This window comes from Panthera pardus, unplaced genomic scaffold, assembly GCF_024362965.1.
Source record: "Panthera pardus isolate Hobbes unplaced genomic scaffold, ASM2436296v1 HiC_scaffold_17, whole genome shotgun sequence".
NCBI lineage: Eukaryota > Metazoa > Chordata > Mammalia > Carnivora > Felidae > Panthera > Panthera pardus.
Genome location: NW_026526732.1, coordinates 14,995,133 through 15,021,763, shown reverse-complemented (window position 1 = coordinate 15,021,763; position 26,631 = coordinate 14,995,133). Strand labels below are relative to the sequence as shown.

Genomic DNA, 26,631 nt, shown 5'->3' with positions numbered 1-26,631 from the left:
CTTATGAATTATAGCATTGTTTGTATTATTTAACTGTGCTCAGGGGGAGGCCATGTGGGCCATTAGAACGATGACATATTTATCTGTTTGTATGCCTAGGAAAAGATGTTTTCCATTCATTTGAACAGATTCAAAAGAAAAAGTCTTTACTAGCTACATATATTTAGAACATTAATGCAGCTCTTCTAAATGAGTAGATAAGTGTAAATAATATATCATGAGTTAGAAACGAAGATTGTGGGGGCACCTGCTGGTTCAGTTGGAAGACCATGCGACTTGATCTCAGAATCGTGAGTTTGAATCCCACATTGGGTATGGAGAGTACCCAAATAAATACTTAAAAAAAAGAAAGAAACGAAGATTGTGGATATATTTCCTGTACATCATGTTTACACATTTAATAGCATATTTTCTGCCTTAATTTTATTCTACTCAAGGTAATGGAAAACTGAGTTCACATTTCTGGAGGCCTCACTAATTACTGGCAGGAGCCAGTCAAGAAGACAGTAAGGCAGATAATATGACTGATTTAAAAATTACTAAATAAAAGACTTTAGGAGGTATTAATAACCATATGAATGCTGACATTTTCTTAAAAATGAAAATCCAAACACTGTAACCATTTTTTGTTACTACATGTGGAACACAGCAGGACAGTTAAGGTAGGTCTACATTGCACACATATCAGACATCACAAGCTTTATTATACAGTCATTGGCATTGCTTATAGGACATAAAGAGGCAGGACTCTTGCTTTTTGACAAACAGGTATACAGAAGGTTTTGAGCTTTATGTGCTGCCTCACCCATTTATAAAGAATTCTTTCATTTTTTCAGTTTTTAAATAACTTAAAATAATTATAAAAATGTCCACTAAATTTATTTGGGGTTAAGTCTATAGGCAAAAACTTTTTTTAACAGACCAGTCGATAACTGACTTCTTGTGATTCCATGGAGATAAGATACATTTACATTACATCAACACGTACTTCCAGACTGTCCGTGAGTATAGGATAATGTTCACATTCTGGCAAAAGCTAATACTCAAAAGTTAAATGGAAAACAAAGGCATATCATTCCATTAACTTCTGAGCACTGACAATATACCAGGTGCCTGGTGCAAAGTAAAACACAATGGTTTGTGACTTGACCTTTAATTACACTAGCCCTGGAACTATTTCTTTCCATTAAATTGGAACACAAACATTTTGAAATGTCAGTTGTTGTTCATGAGCTGGCCACCAACAAGTAGAAACTTGTTGGCAGGAGAAAAATAGAGAACATGATTTAAAGAGAATTTCATGATTACATGTTCTCCTCTTGGTTCTCTACGGAAAATCAGTTCCAGAGTGTTCATGCTTAGTTCATATTTTACTCTGACTGGCTATAATTACCAATAAAAATTTTAAAGTACTAAACACGCTATCATAGCAAATGTAATTTGAAAAGGGAAATATGCTTCCGAGTGATACACACATTTGTACTTTCAAACCCCCTCGCTCATGGCTGATAGACCAGAATGCTGTTGAAACTCAGTGTATTATTTTGGGCAAGGTGAATTTTAGAGTAATGAAACAAGATTCCATAAGTTGCCCAACAATTTTGCTGATTTTAGACAGATGGAGTATACCTGAAGATGCAATCAGATCTCACATCCAAAACAAAATACCCAAATAATCAACCCCAACTTTTCTGATTCCAAGTGGAATATGCTTTCCTCTCTACGTACTACCCAACATAACCTACACACATATCTAGTCCAGGCCATTCCTCTAAGCCACAGACTTGGTAGCCAAATGTGTACTGTGATTCTTCACCTGAGTATCTTAATTCTATAGCCCATCTATGTCCAGCCAGTGACGCAGCCTTGCCCATTGGTCTATGGCACTGCTATCCACCAGACCTGCCAACCTGAGTCTCTCAGTGCCCTTTTTTCACATGCTCCATATCTAAACCACACACAAATGCACCCTTACTGATTCTGCCTTCAAAATAGATCTTGAATAGGAATACTATTCTCCATATCCTCTGTTGGCACCCTAACAATATAAAACATAAAAATATTCTTTGAGTCAACTCTTGGCTCTAGTTTTTATTTTTTTTTAATTTTTTTAATGTTTATTTACTTCTGAGAGAAACACAAAGAGAGAGAGAGAGAGAGAGAGAGTTGGGGAAGGGCAGAGAGAGAAGGAGATGCAGAATCTGAAGCAGGCTCTAGGCTCAGAGCTGTCAGCACAGAGCCTGACACGGGGCTCAAACTCACAAACCATGAGATCATGGAAAGAGCCAAAGTCGGATGCTTAACCGACTGAGCCACCCAGGTGCTCCTTTGGTGGTTGAATAGTCTTGGAGAAGTAAGTGAACCTTTATATTGGTTTCAGATTCTACATGTGTTATAATGAATACTACTATTAACAACAATAATAAAACCTACTGAGTGCTTACTATGTTTCAGACACTGTTCAAAGTATTTTACACATTTTAACTAACTTTATACTCACAAAATCCCAAGAGACAATTACTATGGGTGTGACTTAATAGCTGAGGACACTAAGGCAGCTAAGGGTATGTAGAGCGGTAGGTAACAAAGCCAGAATCTGAACCCAAGATGGTTGGTTTTAGAGACTACCCTTAATTTTTCTCTTTTAACTTTGCAAATGAATATTAGAACAATGCTTAGCTAATAGGTATGTTGTAAAGATTGAAGACAATAATATGTGTGAATTTTTTGTGTGAATAACAAAACGATACACAATTTTTTCTGATAATTTTACTTTGTAGTTTTTAAGAATACAAACTGCTGGAAAGCAATGATAATTTGTCCCTCTAGATGAATGTCTAGAAAACTCCCTGTTTCTTGTCTGATGCTACTCTGGACATTTTAACAGTAATTTTTTACAAATCAAAATTTGTACCAAACACTTGGCCCTAATTACATGCATCTATTTTATAAATCTTGTATGTTTGTTGAAAATAAAACTCAATTAAAACTTAAGTATTCCTGAAGAATGCTTTTTATTAGGCATTAAAATCAACTCAAAGTTTATCAGTGGCTTTTTGCATTTGCTGAAGTTTACAGTCAAAGGAAAAGTTTCATAAGCAGACAATTACTCAGCTGGCATCAGAACTCTAGTCTAGGGCTGAAAGGCACGAAGTCTCCAGAGTTAGGATTGGGAAGTCACTGTACATTTTTAACACAGGTAGAAGTAACTAGGCCATGGTCACTTTCAATGGCTCCTACGCACTGGAGTCTGGGGTTCTGTACTGTGGCACTTCCTGATGTTTCTTTGGTCATATGTTTTTACACTTCACTATTATCATTTGGAAGTTATAACTATAGTCGTATGACTTATTGGTTGAATATAAAGTCCCTTTCAGCCCTTAGTTTGGTTGTCTGGTCTTCTCAATCCTCCATTTCTAGGAACATAAAACTCTTAGTGTTCTAATCCTAGGGTTCTATTCCCTTGTTTTTCTGTAATGTTCCTGCTCTTCAGGGTACATTTGCGGGGGGAAAAGTAAAGGTTTATACCATACCTCATTAAGACATCCTGCTTATTATCGAATATAGCTAGAGAATGGTCAAGTGTCTCTTGATAATGTCTTACCTGGAAATTTAGTATTTGCTGAAGTCTTTCCTTCATCTGATGACATCGCTGATTCACTACTGAGTCTAACAAGGATAACCGGCCCAAAAGACAACCCAAAGTGTCTTCAATAACATCTCGGTTATCACCATTCTCTGGAAATGCTTGGGAAAACAAGTTCTTGTTCTTATCCATTTCTTCAGACATTTCCTTAATATCTTTGGCAAGAGTCTAGGGTTGATAAAAGAGAAAGCATATTTCAATGTTTACATCCCAGAATTGATACACAAACCAAGTCATTTCCTCACAGAAAGCCCACTATATACATCTCCCTTACTATTCAGCAATAATTCTATCAAAGGCAAGATGAATCACTTTCACATCTATAAATATTAGGCAAGTTGCTGTTGGAGAGATTTTTCTCAGAAACTTTACATCATTAGCTAATAATAATATGTCTTTGGTGAAAAATGAGATTTGTAAAGGGCTATTTAGAAACTCATACACTATTTTTTAGCCTGTGTTTCATATGCAGAAAATCTGTGATACACAACAAGTTTTTTACAAAGAGTCCTCCACTATTTTCCTCCTGCTACATACACAAGATAAAGAATGAACATGCAACTCATGAATACCTCTGGGAGCTTTTTACATTAGGCAGTTCTCTTCTGCGTTATGCTGCTTGGAAATAAGCCTGATTTGTACTTTACCAGAACTGCTTTATCCAATACCAAAACTTCAAGTGCTTTGTAATATCACATACTCACAGACCCCAGCTGCCAAACGTACCTCTTGGTTGAAGAGGCAAGCTTCGGTTTCTTCTGGTAAAAGTGCTGTGGCAACAAATAAGCGTTCCTCCACATCATCCAACCATGTAGAGGTAGCGGAGACCCCATCATATAACTTCTGTTCCAAGTGAATGTTCTGCCTCTTTGTCCCCCCGCCCTGAAAAAAGAGGGGGACACGGAATGAATCACAGTGTCTGAGGCATCAAAGAAAAATACCAGGATGAGATGCCATGGTGCAGCGGCTCTGCCTTTCAGGGCTAATCACTAGTGTAGGGTCTCTGCCGTTCATGCCCCAAGGTGGGCCAACCTCACGGAGACCAAGATGCATGAACAGACCAACAGTGTAGCCCTACCTGGGACGAGACCTCCTCGAACGCCTGGTTCAATCCATCCAGTAAAGACGTCACTGCAGATCTGTCTTGGGTCTGCCCATCCCCTTTGTACAGTGGCACGCCAGACAGGAGCCGATTTGGCCTGCTGTAGAGCTGTAGGTAAACAGGGGCACTTATTCAAGGGCCCACGTACTATGTTCGGGTTTCGTCATTTAGAATTGCACATTGAAGCAGATGCTGGAAAAACCGTCCTTATAGAAACCTCTTCTAGAGAAATAGGACTTCTTCAACATACCATGTCTTCTAACACATGGTGACCAAATTAACGGTAACATTTCCACTGATGGACAACACACACACACACACACACACAAACAACAACAACAAAACTAGTGGGAAAAATGCCTGAAATCTATCACAGCCTTCCTCTCAACTGGTCTTCTTGGTTTCAAACTACTCATGATGAAATCATCCCTCCTAGATACCAGACCTAGGCTGATGCCTATTCACTTCATCTCTCCTAAACTCTTACAGGCACACACAGTGTCTCCCTGACAAGGACATGATACTGCTTACTACTCAAACTTTTGAATAATGTTTCCAAACAAACCCCGCTCCCATAATTTATAGAATGTCTCATTCTCACCTTGCCTTTCAGGCTGGTTACTCATTATCCTCTAAACATGCCCAACTCATTTCCTGCTGTAGCTAGAACATCCACCACAAACCCTTTAAAATCTATCACCTTAAATTCCACACCTACTACAATGGCTTTCTACTTTTTTTTTTTTTACTTTGGCTTCCTTTTTAATTCCTGCTTATGGAGCCTACCATGGTTGCCTAATTTCTCAGAAATGTATAAACTATTTCCTTGGTTGGGTTACAGGTTCCTAGGAATGGGGGAGGGACTCGGAGTTGGACAGACCTGCATTCAAATCCCAGCTCTGCCTCTTTTCAGCCGCGAGACCCTGAGAAATCATCTAATCTCTTCAAGCCTTAGTTTACAGATCCACAAAGTGGAGATAAGGTCAACCTCACCGGAGTGTTGCTAGTAATAACACTTAATACACCAAATATACTCACTAAATGATCATCCCCTTTCTTGTTGGAAGCTCTCAAACTGCTTCTTCCTCACCTTTTTCCTCTTCACACCAAAGAGAAGAAAACCACCCAGGAGGCACTTAGGACAAATGACCAGTAATTATAGAAAGAAAGCACTCGAATGCAAAAAATGCTATAAAATAAAGTACACTCAATGCTTTCCTTTTCCAATTCCAAAGGTCAATGAGATATGAACCTGAACGTAAACTTCTAACTGTCCAGGAATCACGTGGGAATGTTGGTGGCAGCAGGCAGGGCCTTTCCGATAGCCTTACATGGAAGATGTTGGGGTGACCAAGGAATGGACAGAAAAAGTAGGTCTCTGAGGTAAGAGTGGGTAATGGAGGAGACACCCAGGAAGTCTGCAATGTTGGATGAATCACACAGATGCTTTAGGCTGGATGGACAATAGGTAGATTCCAGGGGTTGGGCATTTAATGAATGGAAAATAGTAAGGAAACATGAATATGCCTACAAATGCCTTAGATTTGTCTGACTTAGGATAGTCAGAAAAGACTATAAATATCCCATATAGTCAAAGGCATGGGGAAATACTCTAACATGAAGGTGAGACAGAAGTCAATTCCAGGAAAGCTACGTCAGGAATCAAGAATTCAGGCTGTAAGTGTCAGAAATATTTGATCAAGGATGTGAAGAAGGATTAATTTAAGCAGGTAGGAGGTCAATGCAAAAGGTATGAGGCACCACTTGTCAGGGGAGAAGATGATTCTGCGATAACTACCTCCACAAATGGAATGCTTTATGTTCCCCAGGGCTGGTGTTGGTGACTATTCCTGTGGACAGTGACAAAGAAGGCTCCTGGCCAGAGTAGAGGAGTAAGAAAGGGTGGCATGCCATAAGGGTTTGTGAAATGAGGTAGACAGGAATGGCTATGGAACACTAACACATGGTTCCCCACAGATAAGGGGACACACTGTGATCTTCAGGCTGTATCCTGAATATTACTGTATCTCAGGTAATCCTGACAAGCTGTACCTGCTTTATCGTGCCTGCTCTGTCAGCCCCTGCCTTTCCTTCCCCAGATGCCCTGCAGTTACTGACACCCTTTCACTTCTGGGTTCAGTCTCTCCCAGCCCTGAAGCTAGTCCTAGTCGGAGGAGTGCAAACAGCAGCCTCCTCAGATCCACAGTAAAGGACCTAGACTTTATTGTGATAATACTGGCATCAAAGAATGGCCCAGATGAGCATTGCTGGCCAAGGACCCAGGATTAGGCTTCTAGCTTCAAAATCCTGCGCCATAGCTGTGGTAAATATTGCAGGCCTGCCTGGGTTCCCACCTTATGTACTAGCTCTCTCCAGGGTGGATTCCTCTGACTCTGAACTATTCTCTGGCTCTGCTTATAGTGAACGAATAGCTATCATCTACCTGGAACCTTCTGTAGCTGTATTCAATTCCACTGGATGTGCCTTGCATGGTGAAACCAAGTCCAACATTACACAGTATCTACCCATCTTGGGAACAAGCCTACAGATGGATCAGTGACCATTCTAGCTGACCACTGGCTTCTCCTTCCTCTTGGATCCACTGAGGTACCAATATGCTTCTCATTAAGATCTTCTGACACTATTAAATAGTGGGGACAGCAATGGAAAATAAGATAACTTGACCATTTACTTCCAGAAAATAACCAACTGTGTTGAGTTTCTCTTGTCCTAGATGTATGTATCCTTGATTTGCAACCCTAATTCTCAAGGTCGTGAAAAAAAAGGGGGAAGTGCTAAAAATTTAATGGTTTATTCTAATGAGTCATCAGCTATTAATCATCTCTGAGAAAAATAGTATCTAGAAATCAAATAAATGTCCACATATAAATACATAATTATTTAGGGAAATGTGAAATATGCTTGTTAAGAAAAATATGAATAACTTACATCTCATTTTAGAATTGATAATGCATAGATTACTGCACAGTTATATTCTATTTGCATAAGCTATCCATCTTTTGTATTGGTTAACATATAAAAGCAAAACGTTGGGATACCACTTGCTCTTGTTCCTGTTCCAGAACATTCTGTAGTAGTTTCTGCTTGGTACTAAATTCTTGATGTAGGCTTTCCCATTTCATTCTCATCTGGTCTTCAGAGGCTGATTTCTCCCCTTCCATCCCCAACTCCTGGGATAACACATCAGGTTTTTCGCTATTAGAAGAATAAATAATCTAAGTTTACAATGTGTGCAAAAAGGCATTAAGCTCTAGGAAACTTATTGTATATACTAAATCTGGCCTCTAAAATTGGAACTAGATTATTGTAGTCATTAGCTTACCCTTTAAAAATATCAGTTAAATAGAAAACTTGAGACAAATAAATATATTCTCATATTAACTGAACTATGAGCACAATAATAACCCAACAATTCATTGAAAACAGCTCAGTATTAAAGAAAAAAAAATAACTGTAACTTTTAGAATGTGAAAGGGTACATACAATTAGACTACTGTCCTTTAACAAACAGCCTGCAAAGTAATCTAAAAACTCTAAAAATGTTGCTTAGTCTATTGAGAGTTTTTATCCTGTGTCCAAAGAAAATGCTCCAAACAAGGTTTCAGGACACGGAATAGAAGTACAGAGGGTGGAAGGAAGGCACTGAAGTATCATCTTTAATGACAGGCAGCAGGTGGCATCAGAGAAGGACATCGGCTTTGGGGGTGCGACAGATCTGGGTGGGAATCTCTGCTCCAGCACATTAGATTTGTGGTTTTGAGTAATCTGCTTCACTCCCCGGAGCCTCAATTATCCCCTCTTTACAATGAAGAAAGTATCTATCTTGCAAAAATATGAGAATTACATTTAGAGAAGACAGGCATAATGCCTATGACCCTACCTCAAACATAATAGCCACTCAATAAATGGGACCTAATGATTACAGTCTGGGGGACCCAAGTTCCAGTAGATCCTCATTTGTCAGGAGTTTTAAAGACCTAACTAGAACCATGTCATCTGAAAGACATGCTAGATAGTAGTTAATATTTTGACAGAACTTTTGCTTAAGTAAAAAAAAAATAATAATAATAATAACAAGTTCATTGGCAGGATAATACTATACACTACCCCAAAGTCTACTCTTGTCAGAATAAGTAATGAATACAATAGTTTCTTTCGGTAAGTCTGTTGAAGTAAGCCTTTAAAAGTTATCTTGGGGCGCTTGGGTGGCTCAGTCAGTTAAGCGTCTGACTTCGGCCCAGGTCATGATCTCGCGGTTTGTGGGTTCGAGCCCCATGTTTGGCTCTGTGCTAACAGCTCGGAGCCTGGAGCCTGCTTCAGATTCTGTGTCTCCCCCTCCTCTGTCCCTCTCATGCTCATGCTCTGTCTCTCTCTCTCTCAATAATAAATAAATTAAAAAAAATTTTTAAAGTTATCTATAAGGCTATAATGAGGATGTTCTACTTCTAGAATACAATAGAGAATCTCCCCCACCTGTGCACTTAGAGACACACAGGAAGGTTAAGTTCAACAACACTAATAACAGCAAAAAAAAAAAAAAAAAAAGTAGCAGGAAGGTAAATGCCCATCAATAAAAAAATGGGTGAACAAACTATTTTCACAAGATAAAATACTATTAAGCAGTTAAAATGAAAGAACTAGATCTATATGCTAGATCTATATGTATCAGCATGGATTGATTTTAAAAAGTAATATTAAGTGAAAACGTGCTAAAATCAAGTTGGTATATCTAATTTTGTTTATCATATTAGTCTCTGGACTTCTCTGTGTGTTTTTTAAAAATGCTTTTTAAACAAAAAGCAAGTTTTAAATTTCTTACGAAATTGGATTTCTTTATTGTGATGTCTTTTGTAATGGCCTGTAATGCATCATTTTTAATTCATTTATATTTGCATAATAATTTAGTACAAAACCAGGGGATAGTAAATTTTTATATTGTTTTACTTAATCATTGACACATATAAAGTGCCACCAGCAAATCTGTCTTTGATTAGAACAAAGCCTTTCATTTCCCCTGAAAAATATTCTTTCCCTTTGATATTTATATTAATATCCAATTGAGTTTCCTTATCTTAGAAGGCCCCTCCATCAATGCTTCTGTATATCACGTCGTACTTATTCTTTACATATTAAATTTGTACCCATGAAGCAAGCCATGCCCCTCCCATTGGGGTTTTCTTACATAAACCAATTCATATATGATAGTCTTAGAAATCAGCTAATAAGTTAAAGTCTGAATACAAGTTTTATTTTCCCTAGCAATGTTATTTTGCTCTTTTAAAAAATACATATATATTTTTTTGGTTTCTGGGTATTGCTTAATTTACATTTGTTTGTTTGTTTGTTTGGCTTATTTACCCAGAGGTTTGAAGCGCATGGCTGAACTGTAATCAAACAGACTGACGTTTCGAAAGATTTTGTATAAAACTTTAAAAATTTATAATCAGTCTGTAAAGTGCATCTTGTGTATAAAGCAGTATTGCCCTGAAAATTTCTCTTTAAAATATTTTTGTATTTGAGACAGGAATTTATAGTTGTTTGTCTTTCACTTGGGCCCTTTCCAAAGCTAAAGGCCAAGGAAAGAAAAATATCATGGCAAGAAAGTTACAGAAGATTCCTACTTCTGCTTTTTGTGACTGTTCATATGATGAGGAGGCTATGTGTGAATGGGTTCTTTGTAAAAATATGATTTGGCAAAAATATTCAGAAAATTATGAAAGATGAATAAATGTTTTAGAAGAATTGGAAACAGAATAGAAAATGAAAAGTGAAGGCAAGTCTTGACTTAGAGTCAGCATGGAAGGAACAGCATTTCTCCTTTTGGATTTATACAGTCACACGTATTTATGGCTTCATCAGCATTTTTAAGCATGATAAACAATCAAGATTTTTAAAACTCCTTTATTATTTTAACACAATTTTTACAGTTTCAAGGGTATTTTAATGGAATTCCTGACTATCGATGTCATAATAGTTTCCATTTGTACTCTTTTAAATTGATATATATTAGTTTTATCAATATTTTTACTTTTTGTTTCATTTTTCTTTTCTCGAATGACATACTAATTCCTATATATTTTGTCATAATGTCTATTGCAATTGCCTTGTAGTTTGGTTTCTATCATTTGCACGTGTAAATATACACATATATACATATAGTCAACACTGATGTTATATGTCAGTAACATTACATGAGCGTTGACTAAACTGCAAAAAAAAAAAAAGAAAAATCTCCAATTCTATCCTCTCCAAAGTCAGTTGGGTTTTTTGGTTTGTTTGTTTGTTTGTTTGTTTGTTTTGAGAGAGAGAAAGCTTGAGAGTGGGGGAGGGGCAGAGCCAGAGGGGGAGAGAGAGAATCCCAAAGGGGCTCCATACTATCGGCGCAAAGTGCAATGAGGGACTCGAACTCACAAATTGTGAGATCATGACCTGAACCCAAGTTGGATGCTTAACCAACTGAGCCACCCAGGCGCCCCTCCAAAGTTGGTTTTGATAATCTACATTCTATAGTCTATTTTTTGCCCACACATATACTATACATACAATTTTATAACATATTTTAACTTAGAATCACATACACATTTTCTGGTATTGTTATATAATTTTTTGTTAAGATTACATATGCATAAAATTTTTCCTAGGCTTTTTTATACTGGTAGGTATTTCCATCTTTTCTATTATTTGGTATTATAAATAATATTTCAAAAGTCATCTCCATAATATGTATTTCCCTCCTTTAGGTTATTTCCTCCAAATAAATGTTCAGAAACAACAACACTGGAGTCAGTGGAGTTAAAGCTAGTTGCCACATTATGGTTGTCAAAGGATACTACTTAATCATAACCTTTATAATACGTGAACACAGAGGTTTCACTGAAACTTACTTTTAATGTTTTGGATTTTAAACTTTCCATACATATTCTCTCAGTTGTATCTACTGCTTTCGTAACCCTTCTAAAATGGAGGTGGTCGATTATCACTCTAATCCTAGAGATGAGCAAACTGAAGTTCAGAGTTGAGTTACTTTTCCACAGTAACATCTGTAGAGCTGGTGTAAAACCCAGACCTGACTCAAAACGCAGGGAGATTTCAACTCTGCTTGTGGTTCCTTTTCCTTCCTGCCTTTTAAACCAGCATCGTCAAGTTGAAAATTCTCCAACTTCCTTAATTTTTCTTTTAACGCTTTTCTGTGTATGAGACTTTCAGTCTCACATTCCAAACCAGTTCTCAAAACTCAATGACTTTCCATGTAGAAGTTATAGACACACATCATCAAGAAAAATCAAGACATTTAGAAGGCACATACATGCATGTATTTTTCAGAGTGATGCTGGGATAGACAAGTTCTTTTACAGAAAACACTTTTGCAGTTGGTTATAATCGTTGAGTTGGAAACACACTGGACCTGATTTTAGAATGCATTTCTTATTTGATTCTAAAAAATTAACTTAGGGTGCCTGGGTAGCTCAGTTGGTTAGGCATCTGACTGTTGATTTTGGCTCAGATCACGATCTTGCATTTGTCAGATAAAGCCCCTGGCTCAGTGCTGAACCTGCTTAGGATTCTCTATCTCCCTCTATCCTTCTGCCCCTCCCCTGCTCATGCTCTCTCAAATCAACAAACTTTAAATAAATAAATAAATAATAAAAAATAAAATCATAAGCATCTTCTTTGGATAGACATGCTCAGCATCCTGGAAAGAGGGTAAACAAGTCGGCCATCAGCCATCATAATTACTAGCTACACTCACGCTGCACAGCAAAGGTTCTAAATGCAAGTAAATTTAATATCATAAAGTGAAAACAAAATGCCTAAATTTTCGCAGATGCTTAAAATAAAGTTTTGAGTGAGACGTTTACATTTCTTCCAATCAGGGCAAGTTGGGAGAAAGTGTTTTGAAACATACCCAATGCCAGCAGAGGTCTCTGCAGCTGAGTGTTGGGTGAGAATTTCCTCTCCACGACTGGCTACTGACCGCAGGAGGCTCTTCTGCTCTGCTAATTCCTGTTCCAACTCCTGCTCAAGGAAAAGGAGAAATGAAAACATTAGGTACTTTGTGATTGTTCCCTATAATCATGGTTCTATGTCTCGAAAATTCTCAGACAACTCCTGTAGTTAAGTTTACAAGTTTGGACGTTGCATAAAAGGTGTGGTTTAGATAAATGCACAAACATGCCTCCAAAATACTCTATACCTTTCTCTGACTTTGATAAAAGATATCCGAAAAATCCTGTGGCGGGGGGGGGGGGGGGGGGGGGGGGGGAGGAAATCCGTGGGGGAAAAAAAAAAGAAAAAAGGAAAAAAAATTCTGCTGGACAATGGCGCCCTCAAGTGGTGCACAATACTGCCTATTCTGACTGAGACAAATCCTTGAAATCCCCACTTCCTTGATAAATTGAACAATCAATAGATTTGTTTTGCTTTTTTACTACTTATGAAAAAATGTCTTTTCTGTTTGAGAAAATAAAAGATTTTGCTATGCCCCATAGCATAGCAATGAGAAGGTATCAATGTGAAATCATTCTTACTCAACAAAGCTTGTTTGTTTCACTATCCAATAATTTGCAATCCTATTTTGTGATGGTATCTACATAAAAGTGAAAAATAAATTGCGGTTTTAATAGAGTTTTAAAAAACATGTAACTCAGCCAATTCTCAACGGCCTTCCTAAGATAGGCTCAAATTAGGGCAAAGGTGAAAATAGGGTAGGTAACCTTCATAAGGCAGATTATCATTGAGTCACGCGATTTGTAAACCTGAGCACAAGCTTTTCTTAAAGAAAAGGACCAACCACTCTAGTGCTCATAAGAAAGTACGCTGAAACAGTTAGCCAGGCCTCGTTTCTGTCCAAAGAGAAGATAAAGGGGGGCTTTGTGTTTAGTCCAGAAGTAACTTGTCCATCTAAAACATTTCTCTCAAGGTGTCTGCTTGGCAGAGAGGTCAGAAATGCTTTACTTTTTGTTGCTGGAGACTGCTCTGTCGCTGGTGGGCCCATGCAGTCCGTGCTTGGGCCAGCCATTCCTGGACACCGGGGCTCTGACTGGCGGTGAGGTCGGCGTGGCTCTCCTCCTTCTCTTGGGCTGTTCCCTGCTTTTAATGAGGCAGAATTCAAGAGTCATACTCCCCACAGAAAAACCTTAACCAAATGGAGTAAATGCTACTTTAGTGTGGTCTGTATAATGATACCCAAGTAGATCCATTCGGACATGAAACCACAATGGAAAAAAAAAAAAAAAAAAGGTAACACAAAACCCATTGGATTTATGGTATTTGCAGAAAGGAGAACAATAAATAGATGATTATACTCAAATATTTGAGGGGGAAACTGTCTACTCAGAGGCTAGGCTTTTTAGCTGACTGATGTGGTCGCCAGATATTCCAGGATGTTTTCCATGAGAATATAACTCTAGATCTCACTTCCTCTACTGTCACCACCCAGACCAGACCCCACTGTCATCTGGTGCCACTGGTGGCTTGGATAATGTTTGGCTAAAGGAGAAAGACAGGAGTAATTACTCATTACCTAGGCAAGAGTTCATCTTTCCTGCTTGATTATTCTGATGGACTTTGAAAGGCCCTCTAATAGTGCGTTACCAGGATGGCATCAGTTCAGAACGAGAGCCTTTCTCCTCACATGTATGTATATGTCAGAGGATAAATTACACAATCTTCATATAACTCATTCACTAACTACTTATTACATAAGCATGTGCTGTGTGTCAGCCACTGTTCTAGGCATATTCTGCCAAGAAGCCAGACAAGGGCCCTGCTGGGGAGACAGACAATAAACAAACAAGGTAAGTTAAGAGCTGCAAAGAACATGAAACTGGAAAGTCTGGGTGGCTCTGTCGGTTAAGCGTCCAACTCTTGGTTTCAGCTCAGGTCATGATCTCATAGTTCATGAGTTTGAGCCCCGCGTCAGGCTCTGCACTGACAGCACAGAGTCTTCTTGGGATTCTCTCTCTCTCTCTCTCTCTCTCTCTCTCCCCCTTACTCTTTGCCCCTCCCCCACTTGCACTGTCTCTGTCTCTCTCCAAATAAATAAATAAACATACAAAAATGGGTGGCGGCGGGGTCGGGGGGGGGCGGCGGAGAAAGAATGTGAAGGGGAAGGTTTCCTAGGCTGGTCAGGGAAAACACCTGGAGAAGAGACAACTGCACTGAGCCCTGAATGATGAGAAACCGCCTGCCTGGCAAAGACCTAGGTGAGGTGGAGGGCCCTCCAGGCAGAGGGAACAGCGGGAGCAAAGACCATGAGGGGAAAGAAATCTGGCATCTCAAAGACAGCAAGCCAGTGAAGGGGCCAGTGTGGCTGGAGTGTGAGGGCAGAGAAAGACAGTTTATAGGTGGCTTCCACAGAGGCGCAGTCCTGCCCTCCGGCTCCAGACCTTGGGATCTTCACTATCAAATCTGACCAAAGAATGGCACCTGGCCGCTCCAGTCATCCGACGTGACTTCTCACAAAGACCCTTCTCTTCCTCTTATTTTCAGAATTCTACACTAAATCTTCAGGGAAATACATGGAGTTGTTTACCGTTCTGTCTTCTTCATTAGAATTTTACGATTGAATTGCAAAGTGTTTGAGATAATGTGGAGATCATGAACTTTGCAATGTTGGTATCACTTCTTGAAGTACAGTGAATGCACAGAAACTGTGAACCCCACAGGTAATATTATAATCTTCTCCCAGATTCTGAGCCACCTTAGCTCACAGCTAACTTCCTTTCCTTTAAGATGATCCGTCTTCCCAGCAAGAGACTATGGCTCATACAGAACAGTGGGGATGCCATTGGTCTAAAGTATGCAATTTGCATTTCACAGGACCTTCAGAATGGGAGACCAGTGACACTCAGTTTAGTATATATCCCACTCCCCCAGGAATGCCTCGTACAGATAAACAGTGATTTTCCTGAAGGTGGGAGGTATGGGGTGCATGGGCACTCTTCAGCACTGAAGCCCGTAAATTTCTGCATGAAACAGATTCTCTCCCATCTGAGAATGCACCATATACCCAACATAAACTCTGCAAGATCCTGGCTCTTCTGGTAAGGATGAAATAGCAGGTCAAGAGGGACCTGCAGAGAATGACCCCAAGGAAGTCAGTGTACCAGGCTGAAAGCTGTCCCCAGTGAGACCTGTCCCAGCTGACAAAACAGTGGTCATGGCCACGATCTGCTGACTCTTGTGGGATGCATTCACTTCGCCTCTGCTTTGCTCTTTAGCAAAGGTTTGTTTTCAAAGTCCAGCCTGGAGACTCATGTGGTGAGTTCTTTAGGGGCACCACCTCACCCTTCTACGCAGGTTACTCTTGTCCAACTGAGAGATTTTTTTTTTTTTTTTTCCAATTGCTCACACCAAATTTCTGCTTGGAAAAATGACAACTGAAATGTTAGAGCTTAAGAACAGCTTAACTACTTTTACATGCACAGACACATATTCAGAATCTAAGATTTAAAATCTAAGAGGAGTCGTATTTCACTAATTGAATCCACAGCTTTAGAGAAACAAAAATTAAGAAGCATCAAAAGCAGATGTTAGGATGTATTTTCTATGTGGTTTGGTTCCGTTTTTCAGCTAGTAAATTTTTCTTTGACTGATTCAGTCATTTTGAAACATAAGACTTGGACCACAGGAAACAAAAAATGATTAAGAATACAGTTCAAATTTCATTCCCTTTCCCCTTGGGATGAGAAGGCACTGACAGAAGGAACAGAATAATGGTAATTATGTGCTAGAAGGTTTGATAACCCGTCATCTCTCCTACTTGGGAAATAGGAAGTAAGGCAGCCTGTCACCAGAGTTCCCCTAGGGTGGGGCTACATAAGCTGTTTAATTTGGAAATACTAGAAAAGTAATCACTTTTGCCAGGAACATTCTTTAGGAGATTAGTGAGGACTAGAAATGCTAAACATTAAATAAAACATTTCTTTATAAAGCATTTCATTATTTATATTGGGTAAACTTTCTGCTCCTTCAAAAGCTGATAATGTTGAAAATAACTTAAACTTTTTATGAGGAAAGATACCACGTAATTTAGGAGACAGCATTACATGCCCTTACGTCTATGTCCCTTCACAAAGAGAAGGAACCTATTTGGGGTAGGTGGGGAACTAAAGGGACTGGTTATTCTTTGATACATACAGAAGTCCAATTAGTTAAAAATATGGTCATGACAGATATGACCATTTTGTAGGCAAGTGGCACTGAGAAATGGTGTGCTTATGGGCACACAACTCCAGCCATCTTGAATCACGCAAACCCCGAGTGGAGGGTACAACCTCACCGACATCTACGTTCAATGGAAGATTTTTTTTCCCCAATCAACATTCGTTAATTTCAGATCGACTCTGAATTTTGAAGGCAAATGATCCTTCTCATGGTAATAATAATGTAAACAGGGCTCCTGTTATTCCTACAGTTGGAAAAATAATCTCTTCAAATGGCTCTAATTGTAAAGAAAGGAAAATCAGTATTTTCTATGCTGGAAACTCATTAGACTAAAGATGAGGGAATTCATAGATACTTAAAAACAAACAATAATCAGTTTCAGTTCAGTGAAACGCTACCACATTTTCCAGTATTTATACTTTTTATAGCAGTATCCTCAGCAAATCCTTCCACTCGTGGGCAAAGACAGGATCTTACTCAGTATGAAGAATCCCCGTGGCCATGGGAAGGATCTGCTGGGTGTGAGTACCCAGGCTTTCAGGGAGCTCAGCCCTGCCCTGCGCTATCTCAAACTTAACTTTTCAGCATGTCAGGAGTTCCTTTCCTCCCAAAGGATGTGGTTGTTGTTAATTATTATAGTCACTGCTATTTGAGCACTTACTGTGAGCCTTACTTGCATTAAAATCCTCAGAATTTTAAAAGCTGAATACGATAAAAAAATTTTTAATGTTTATTTATTTTTGAGAGAGAGAGAGGGAGACAGAGAGTGAACAGGGGAGGGCAGAGAGGGAGGGAGACACAGAATCCGAAGGAGGCTCCAGGTCTGAGCTGTCAGCACAGAGCCCGACGTGGGGCTCCAACTCACAAACCATGAGATCATGACCTGAGCTGAAGTCAGGTGCTTAATCGACTGAGCCACCTAGGAGCCCCTGAATACACTATTAAGATCCCTATTTTACAGATGAGAAACTGATTTGTAAGAAAACTGATCTGTCAGAAAGGTTGAGGCCAAGTTCAAGCATCTTGCCCTAGGTCGCCTGTTTGACTGCTGGTGGTATACCAGGATGGGAAGACTGAAAGAATAGCCCCAAAGTGATGGTCTAAGAACTTAGTCCGACTTCTTTTTGGCACTAAGTTTTAAAATTGAGTGGAGATGTTTTAGATATAAATCCAAATGTCCCTTGTCTGGAAGGTCTAGCAATGCTGCTTGTAAACTCTTATACGACAATAGTTGGAGCTCAGTAACTGCTGCTTCTCTGACATGAGACCAGCTTGCCAAGCCCCTGACCAGGCCTGCTTTGCTCATTTATATTCCCTTCCCAGGCCCTGAGGCCCTGGAATTTGTGCCCTTATCCTCCCACCCCCACCCCGACAACCCCCTTTTAATCCTGACCTGTGCCACCTGCGTATCAGGTTGTCCCTTCCCTTCCTCCCTGCCTCTAGGGGTAGGGCACAATCACAGCCTTCTAAATAATAACTATTACCAGATGTGAAACCTTGAAGTCTCTCCCTCTGATTTGGTTCCTTTAGAAGTCAAGTTCATTTATATACCACCATTAGGGGGGGAAAAAAAAGCATTATGTATTAGATCAGTAATACTTTTTAATAAAACCAAGCATATTACTATAAACTTTTACAGTTAGAAAAGCATTCTCATTCTGTTCAATTTTAATATTTTTAGTTTTTAATTAATTTTTTGAAATTTGCATATTCCCTACTCCCTAATTTGAATATTTTTAATGCTTTACTTTTTTTGCTTTAATCTATAAAGTCAGATTGCACATTTTGGTTTTATTTATTTATTTATTTTTGAGAGAGAGAGAGAGAGAGAGAGAGCGAGCATGCTAGCAGGGCGAGAGGGGCAGAGGGGGAGAAAGGGGGAGAGGGGGAGAGGGGGAGAGGGGGAGAGAGAGAGAGAGAGAGAGAGAGAGAATCTTAAGGAAGCTCTAGGCTCAGCACAGAGCCAGACCCTGGGCTCAATCCAGGGCTCAATCCCACGACCCTTGGATCATGACCTGAGCCCAAACCAAGAGTCCAATGCTCAACTGACTGAGCCATCCAGGGGCCCCGCATGTACATTTTTAAGTATGTAAATTTAAGGTGAAAAGCTGTATTTCGTCTTTGTTTGCATTTATTTAACCAATGTTTAACCAAATATATTTTCATTAGTTCATTGGCCATTTGTATTTCTCCTCATTTGAATGGTCCCTTCCTACTTTTGCCCATATTTCTATTCTGTGACCTCTTCTTACTGATTTACAAAAGATTTGTAGAAATTAAGGGAATTAATTCTTTGTCATGTGGTTTATACAGTTTCTTCTCTATTTGTCTGTGTCTTTTCATTTAGTTCCATTTTTCTGGTCATACAGAACTGTTTCATTTTTCATTTTGGTCCTACAGAAACTAAAATTCCGGGTTTGGGGCATACTGGCAAAGATCCTTCCCATCCTAAGATTTTTTTTTTTTTAAAATACCCATATATCCAGAACTTTTCAGGCTTAAATACTTGGTACCTCTGTGATGCTTTTTTTTTTTCTTCCTGTAAAGAATGGGATAAAACATCGATTTTATCATATTTCAAGTGGTTCACCTATTGCTTTCTTATTATTTTATCCACTGATCTGAAATGTTACCTTTACCATAATCAATTTTCCTTAAATACTGGGGTCTCTTTTTGGAATATTTATTCTGTAATATTTTTTGTTCATCTATTTATGGGGCTGATGTCAAACTATTCTAATTATTGTAATATCGTACTTTGATATATGGTAAGATTAAATTAGCTGCTCCTAACTCTTCAGTTTTGGAATATTATGGTTATTTTCACATTTATTGTATTCCAGGTAAACCTGGAATCATTTTCTCACATTTTGTATCCTTGTGTTACAATCCAAAAACATAGTATTTTAGTTAAGAATAACTTAAACTTAGGGATTCTGAGTCGCTCAGTTGGTTAAGCATGTGACTCTGGATTTTGGCTCAGGTCATGATCTCACAGATTGGGTTCCATGCTGGCACAGCAGAGCCTGCTTGGGATTCTTTCTCTACCTCTGTCTCTGCCCCTCCCGTTCTCAAATGTGCATGCATTTTCTCTCAAAAATAAAATAAATAAACATTAAAAAGAAAAAAAAGAATTTTTAGGTATGGGTGGTAAAGAGTAGATATTGGGGGGAAAATTATTCAACCACTTAAAGGTTGAAAAGAAGAAAAAAAGAATAGAAAGAGGAGAACAAAAACCAAAACCAAAAAGCAAGCTGATAGAAGTCTACACATATCAGTAATCACAGTAAATTTAAATGAACTAACCCTGTCCTTGAAAAGTCAGAGATTTTCTGATTAGATAAATGCTTAAAACCAACAAAGTATAGCCAAATGTTTTCTTACGAAGCAAATCTAAAACCTAAGGACGCTGCAAGGTGAGATCAAAGGAAAGTTAAAGGATATACTAGGCAAATATTACCCCCCAAAAGCTCCAGTGACATAAAATGAAAATCACTATTAGGGAACAATAAGGTCACTACATGAGAGTAAAAATGTTTAATTCACCTGGAATATATGACAATGTTAGAGGTATGAGCCCTAAATTAAAAAGTCTGAGTATTTCTGAAAAGTAGAATGTAGGAGAATGAAAGAAACATGGAAAAAATGTTATTAAATATCTTAGTCTATGACCTATGTTTAAATACTTTTTAAAAAAGTGTAGTTGTGGGGCACCTGGATGGCTCAGTCGGTTAAGCGTCCGACTTCAGTCCAGGTCCTGATTTTGCAGTTCATGAGTTCGAGCCCCACGTCGGGCTCTGTGCTGACAGCTCAGAGCCTGAAGCCTGCTTCAGATTCTGTGTCTCCCTCTCTCTCTGCCCCTCCCCTGCTCACACACACTCTCTCTCTCTCTCAAAAATAAACAAACATTTAAAAACAAATTTTTTTAAATAGCATAGCTGCTAAATTTGGGTATTTGTTTTCATTTTCTTTTGTTTTCCTATCCTGCAATCTTCAGGTCTACAGATTCAAACAGTCCTTACAAAACCTATTGGAAAACCTATGCCAAAGTTGGTGGAAAGTGGAAGCGTACCTAAGTATGCATCATTCCCCAGCTCTCCCTTGATGGACCCCAGGCTGGGGAAGGCGGGCAGCAGTGAGCCAGGACTGGGAGGTGCCGTGGCCCTGTCCTACTGTGGGTGGCTGGAGCCCTCACCTGCATGAGGAGCTGTTTGTCATGTAGGGCTCTCTGCAGCTCCAGGAGGCTGCCCTTGAGGGTTCTCAGCTTCACGGCCAGCTGCTCTGCCTCCTCCTTGGTGTGGGCCTTGCCCTCCAGCAGCAGGTTGTCATTGTGGACCGACAGCTCCGATAGGGCCACCACCTTCTGCTCGATTTCCACGAGCATGTTCTGGAACGACAGAAATATGGATGGAATTCACGCATCCCGCCAGCCGCTGCAAACGTCGTTTCTCAAAGATAAACATCACACTTCCTGTCACCAAAAGAAGAGGACTTCATGGTGTTTTCCTACTTTTCTGACAGACCTGAAGAGTAGTTACAGATTTTTAAAGATTCCTTGAGCTTCCTAATAGTTCTCTCCTTTAAGATTAGATACTATATAGTGGAAAACATATTGGAAAAGTACCAGGAAAGCATGGATAAGGAGAAAAGACCATTCCTTCGTGTTATCCCATTATTATAACTATGTTATTATTTTAGTGTAAGACTGTGACGCTTATGACTATTAGCAGTAAAGACATCATATGATCAACACTTTCTTGTCAGTTTAAAGATGATTCTCTCTTTTAAGACATTGCTTCTTTGTGGTTTTTTTTTTTCTGTTTCCTTTTCAGATTGGCTTTTATTTCTTGGTTTTCAATGTGTTTTGTATATAATGTATTTTTAAGCTTACATTTCTAAAAGTTTTCGTAAGAATTTTACTTTCACTTTCTGTGACTACTCTCGAGGGTTTGCCTTTTCTTCTCAAATAGAAGCTAAATCCCAAGAAGGAGCAAAATAAAATAGTCTCCCTTCCTCCAAGGTAAGATTTAAAACAAAAACTATCACCCATTTTGCCCTCTCCCACAGCCACCGTCAATCCCCCGTTTGTTCTCTGTATTTAAAAGTTTCCTACGGTTTGCTTCCCTCCGTCTTTGGAAAATGGATGATGGGCATCGAGGAGGGCACTTGTTGGGATGAGCGCTGGGTGTTGTATGTAAGTGATGAACCATGAGAATCTATCCCAAAGACCAAGAGCATACTCTGCACATTGTATGTTAGCCAATTTGACAATAAATTACATTAAAAAAAAAAAACCCAAAGAATAAAATTTGAATGGAAATAAAATAAAACTAAAACAAGAACAAAATAAAAACATCAAAGCTAAACCAGTAACAGCCATTTTATTTTCTACACAAATCATTCTGTTCTTATATTCCTTAACTCTCTAATTTATATGCAAGTAAATAATTTATTAATGAGGAAAGATATTTTATTTCCTTATGCAAAATCAGAAAAACTGCCACCACCTTTTAAGAATATAGGCTTGAACCAAATAACTAGAACTAAGTGGAAGTGTGAAATGTTTAATGAAATGGGGTTTAAAGGATGATTTCCTAAAGATTATTTTTGAGAAACTAATATAATTCTATGAAGGACAGACTTTTCCATTAGGCCGACTTACCACAATGCTGAGGGCTCATGATACTTTTAGAGGCCCAATAAAAATCTTAATTTTAATTTCTTTTAAAATCAGAAGAGAAAAATGAATAAAATAATGAATATGTAACAATGAATCCACCCTGGCTCATATTAGTCTTTGTACCAAGGCAGTTATAAAAATAAAATATTTAGCACTTTTATAGAGGCAGAGCCCACAGAAGCAAAGTGCCGAGGGTCCCAAAAGTCATAATGTGACCCTAGTAATAGCCACAGTTGTAATTACACAACTGGCTTAAACACCAGATTTTAACTGAGTGAGGAACTGTTGGGTACTTGTGTGGTTCCATTTACTTCTGGTTTCTAAAAATGTCGTCAAAATACCATTTGAATACTTCATAAGTATCCTGAAATATATTAACTGAATTGTGGACTTTACACACAGCTATAAAAATAGAGACATCCAAAAGGGAGAGGTGGGAGTAATGGTAAAACATAATTTTGGAATGCTAGTTAGTACATGTGCTAATTTTAAGCACTAGAAGGGAGTGCTAAAAATGGATGTTTCTTTTCAGCAAGGAAACTTTAGAAAAGATGATCTAAAGAATAGAAAACATTTACATGTGGTCCTCTATTCTCTGTCATCAAGGCAGAGAATAACAATGCTTTGAATACACATAGATAAGTTGCCTGAAAAATATAAAAATCCAAGTTCTAATGATCAATATCACAGTAAATCCCAAATCACTAAAGGAATGATCAAAGTAGCGTGCTACACATTAAGAAAAAAAGATAGTGTTCACTAACAATGTTTGCATATTTTCTGATTGCAATTAGGAGAAATATCAAGTCACGCATACTGTTGTCCAAGTAATATATCAGAATTAGAACCAAAATTGCAGTAGAGCACCTAGGAACACCCTTGCTGTGTTGATCCACAGTCTGATTGGCTGATACTAATTCTTTTCATTGGGCTTGTATTCTTTACTAGCCACTAAATATAGATACCATAAGTATTTTGGGTATTTATGGTCTTTAAAAAAAATGTCCTTTAGGAAGCTGAAGTTAAACTTTTTTTAATGTTTTACTTATTTTTGAGACAGAGAGATGTGAAGGGACAGAGACAGGAGACACAGAATCTGAAGGAGGCTCCAGGCTCTGAGCTGTCAGCACAGAGCCTAATGCAGGGCTGGAACTCACAAACCACCAGATCATGACCTGAGCCAGTCAGAAGCTTAACCCACTGAGCCACCTGGGTGCCCCGAAGCTGAAAATTTTCTAAACAGTAGATACTACGGGCAAAATTTTTCAAAAGACTAAGTCCAATTTTGGATTTCATTTAAGCTTTTATAAGGTATTGTTTTTCTACTCTAAACATACAAAAGATATGGATTGTGAAAAAAAATCACACATCCATACCAAGTCTTTTTCCTATTACGTTTTCTGTGCTTAAACAAAGTACTTGGTGCTGTTGGAGTATCTCCTCCAGACCATTTTTGTACCTGGCAATCCACGAGCTGGGCTTCCATGTCCATAGGCTCCTGGGCTGTACCCAGTGCGGTGTCCAGAGTGGCCTTGGTGCTCAGGAGCCAGTGGTCCAGCTCGTCGGCTTCACAGCGGTACCTCTGCAGGGCCTGCTCCTGTCTCTGTTCCTCAAGCTGATCATTTAACTTCTCCTAATGAATTAAATAGAATGTGACACAGATCACCGAGAGGTACAGTCGTTAGGGTTCAACACAATAGAACCAGGTTATTCGCCCCAGTTGCTCATCAGAATCCCGTGTGAAACTTAAAAACGCAAAACAAAACAAAACAAAACAAAACAAAACAAACATGCTTAGGCCACATCTCAGAGCAATAAATGAGAATTTCTGGAAGTGAGTCTCAGGATTAGTATTTTGATAAAGCTTTTCCAACGATTCTCATGTGCGCCTAAAGGTTCAGGTAAGATTAAGGTTAGGTGTCTTATGTAATATACCTACAGGGCTGGGCAAATAACACGAATAATGGAAACGGACCAAGCATTAGAACAAAACAATGGCATAAGGCGGTAAACGGCAATAGATACGTTACCACAGTGTCTGGGGAACTGTAAGGAGTGGCGGGGACAGTGGCAAGCATGGTCAGGGCACCAGCACACAGCTTAAAGCAAGTCACCCCCTACAGGAAGGGGGGGGGGGTGTTTCAGGGGACAAGTTTCTTGAGTGAAGACAGAAATTCAAATTTTTTGGTTACATCTCTGGGTTTTCTCACTGATGGCAAATAATTCATATTTAAGAAAAAAAAATCCAAGCCAATCACTTCATTTTAAAACTCCACACAGATTTCCTAGAGCGATGAGGGAGAATATTAATGAGTTAAAAAAGGAATTCTTAAGGCAAGTACTCTAAACACCTTATTTTAAAAATTAGTTCCTTCATGACTTACTACTGTTGTTATTTTTTTTTATAAGAGTTTTTGGTCTGTTCCACATTTTTTTTTTAACATTTATTTATTTTTGAGAGACACAGAGAGACAGAGCATGAGCAGGGGAGGGGCAGAGAGAGAGGGAGACACAGAATCTGGAACCATGCTCCAGGCTCCGAGCTGTCAGCACTGAGCCCAACGTGGGGCTCAAACTCACGAATCGCGAGATCATGACCTGAGTCAAAGTCGAATGCTTAACCGACCAAGCCACCCAGGCGCCCCCTGTTGTTATTTTTTAAATTAAAATTTTTATTGAATAGTTGAAAACGGAGATTAAATAAGGCTGACACATTGATTTTAAATGTCTCCCAAACAAAAAATATACAAATATATGATTTGATGAATCTTATAATAGGTAAAACTGGAAAGAGCCTATACACTCCAACAACAGGTCTGTGTTCTACTGAATTACGGTATAACCAGCAGATAAAAAACATAATGTTAAGTCCATTTAACAAGAAAACATAATGTTAAGTCCATTTAACGAGAACTGATTATGTGCCAGAGAAGCTATTTGACCCTGAAGATACAAGGAGAGAGACACTCTAAATGTCCTTAAAGAGGTCTCTTGTCTAATCTAATTTATAGGAGCCACAACATGAACATCATGTATGTTTAGGACCAGGAATTACAAGGGAACAAAGAAAAAGCAAAATAACTTATTTTTTAACCCATGTTATTGTTACCAAAATTTATCTATTAAATAATGTTGAAGTAACACGAGAACCAGAATTGCAAAACTATTTTCATGAACTAACGCGCTCGAATTGGCTAAGAATGACTAAGGATTTATTCTTCAGGGTATTAGTAATACTACTCATAAAATGCTTTTTATTCAAACATAGCAAACCCTTATGCAAACCTTTTACAATTACTCTTCACAAGGCTCATGTCTACCAAGTTTTCCTTTACGCATTCTCAATTTTTCATGCTGAAATGAGTCAGAAAGTGGTGAAAAGACACATTCATGGCTGTCCACTCAGTGCTCTATTCATGAGACCCTCCTTGAGACACACACAATACCAGCTTCTTCTGAGTGGGAAACTATAAAAATGTAGATCACGTAAAAAACCCGCATGCTTGGCAACACAACTTGAAGAGTTAATTTGGACGCGAGCGGCACCTTCAGGGTTGTTACCTCCAAAAGCTGTCGCTTCCCTGACGCCATCATCTTGATGGTGGACATCCGCTCGGCTAAGACGGTGAGTGTGGACTGCAAGGCCAGCTGTTCCGCGGGGTCGGACTCGGGAGACTGGGACACCAGCTCCTCCGCCAGAGACGACTGGAGCTCACTGATCTCCTCTTGAAGCATGAGAATCTCATCCATCAGTGCCTGTGGAGAAGACTGTGGAATCACACTCCTGTATGTACTTTTTTGGACTGAGGCATCGTGTCACTAGCTGAGTCTCACATCGGTTGAGATTAATGAAGATAATTCACATGGAAGTCCTTTAACCAGCAAACAGGTTCCGAAATGAAAGGACTGGAATGAATGCCAGGCAGTTTCCGGTTTCAAAACCATTGTGTCACTAACGTAAATGAATTTGAACGAGTTCGTCAATCCTTCTGGCTTTCACTGGGCTCATCTGCA

The 26,631-nt window shown here is 38.9% G+C and overlaps 1 protein-coding gene across 18 annotated transcripts in view; it reads right to left on the bottom strand.

Annotated features, from left to right (window-relative positions):
- Positions 1-26,631, bottom strand: part of SYNE1 (spectrin repeat containing nuclear envelope protein 1) — a 476,190-nt gene that overhangs the window by 122,779 nt on the left and 326,780 nt on the right. For 13 of the 18 annotated variants that reach the window (XR_008422842.1, XM_053904367.1, XM_053904354.1 and 10 more), the window contains 9 exons: positions 26,179-26,385; positions 24,077-24,250; positions 21,133-21,324; positions 13,725-13,859; positions 12,676-12,785; positions 7,808-7,964; positions 4,725-4,856; positions 4,373-4,528; positions 3,605-3,814 (listed from right to left, as the gene is read on the bottom strand). Coding sequence is in view for 17 of the 18 variants with exons in the window: in XM_053904367.1 (XP_053760342.1) it covers positions 3,605-3,814; positions 4,373-4,528; positions 4,725-4,856; positions 7,808-7,964; positions 12,676-12,785; positions 13,725-13,859; positions 21,133-21,324; positions 24,077-24,250; positions 26,179-26,385 (1,473 nt within the window). In the remaining variant the exon portion in view is untranslated. The remainder of the gene's footprint in view (positions 1-3,604; positions 3,815-4,372; positions 4,529-4,724; positions 4,857-7,807; positions 7,965-12,675; positions 12,786-13,724; positions 13,860-21,132; positions 21,325-24,076; positions 24,251-26,178; positions 26,386-26,631) is intronic. The other 5 variants (XM_019431716.2, XM_053904361.1, XM_053904362.1 and 2 more) reach the window with 3 other exon arrangements.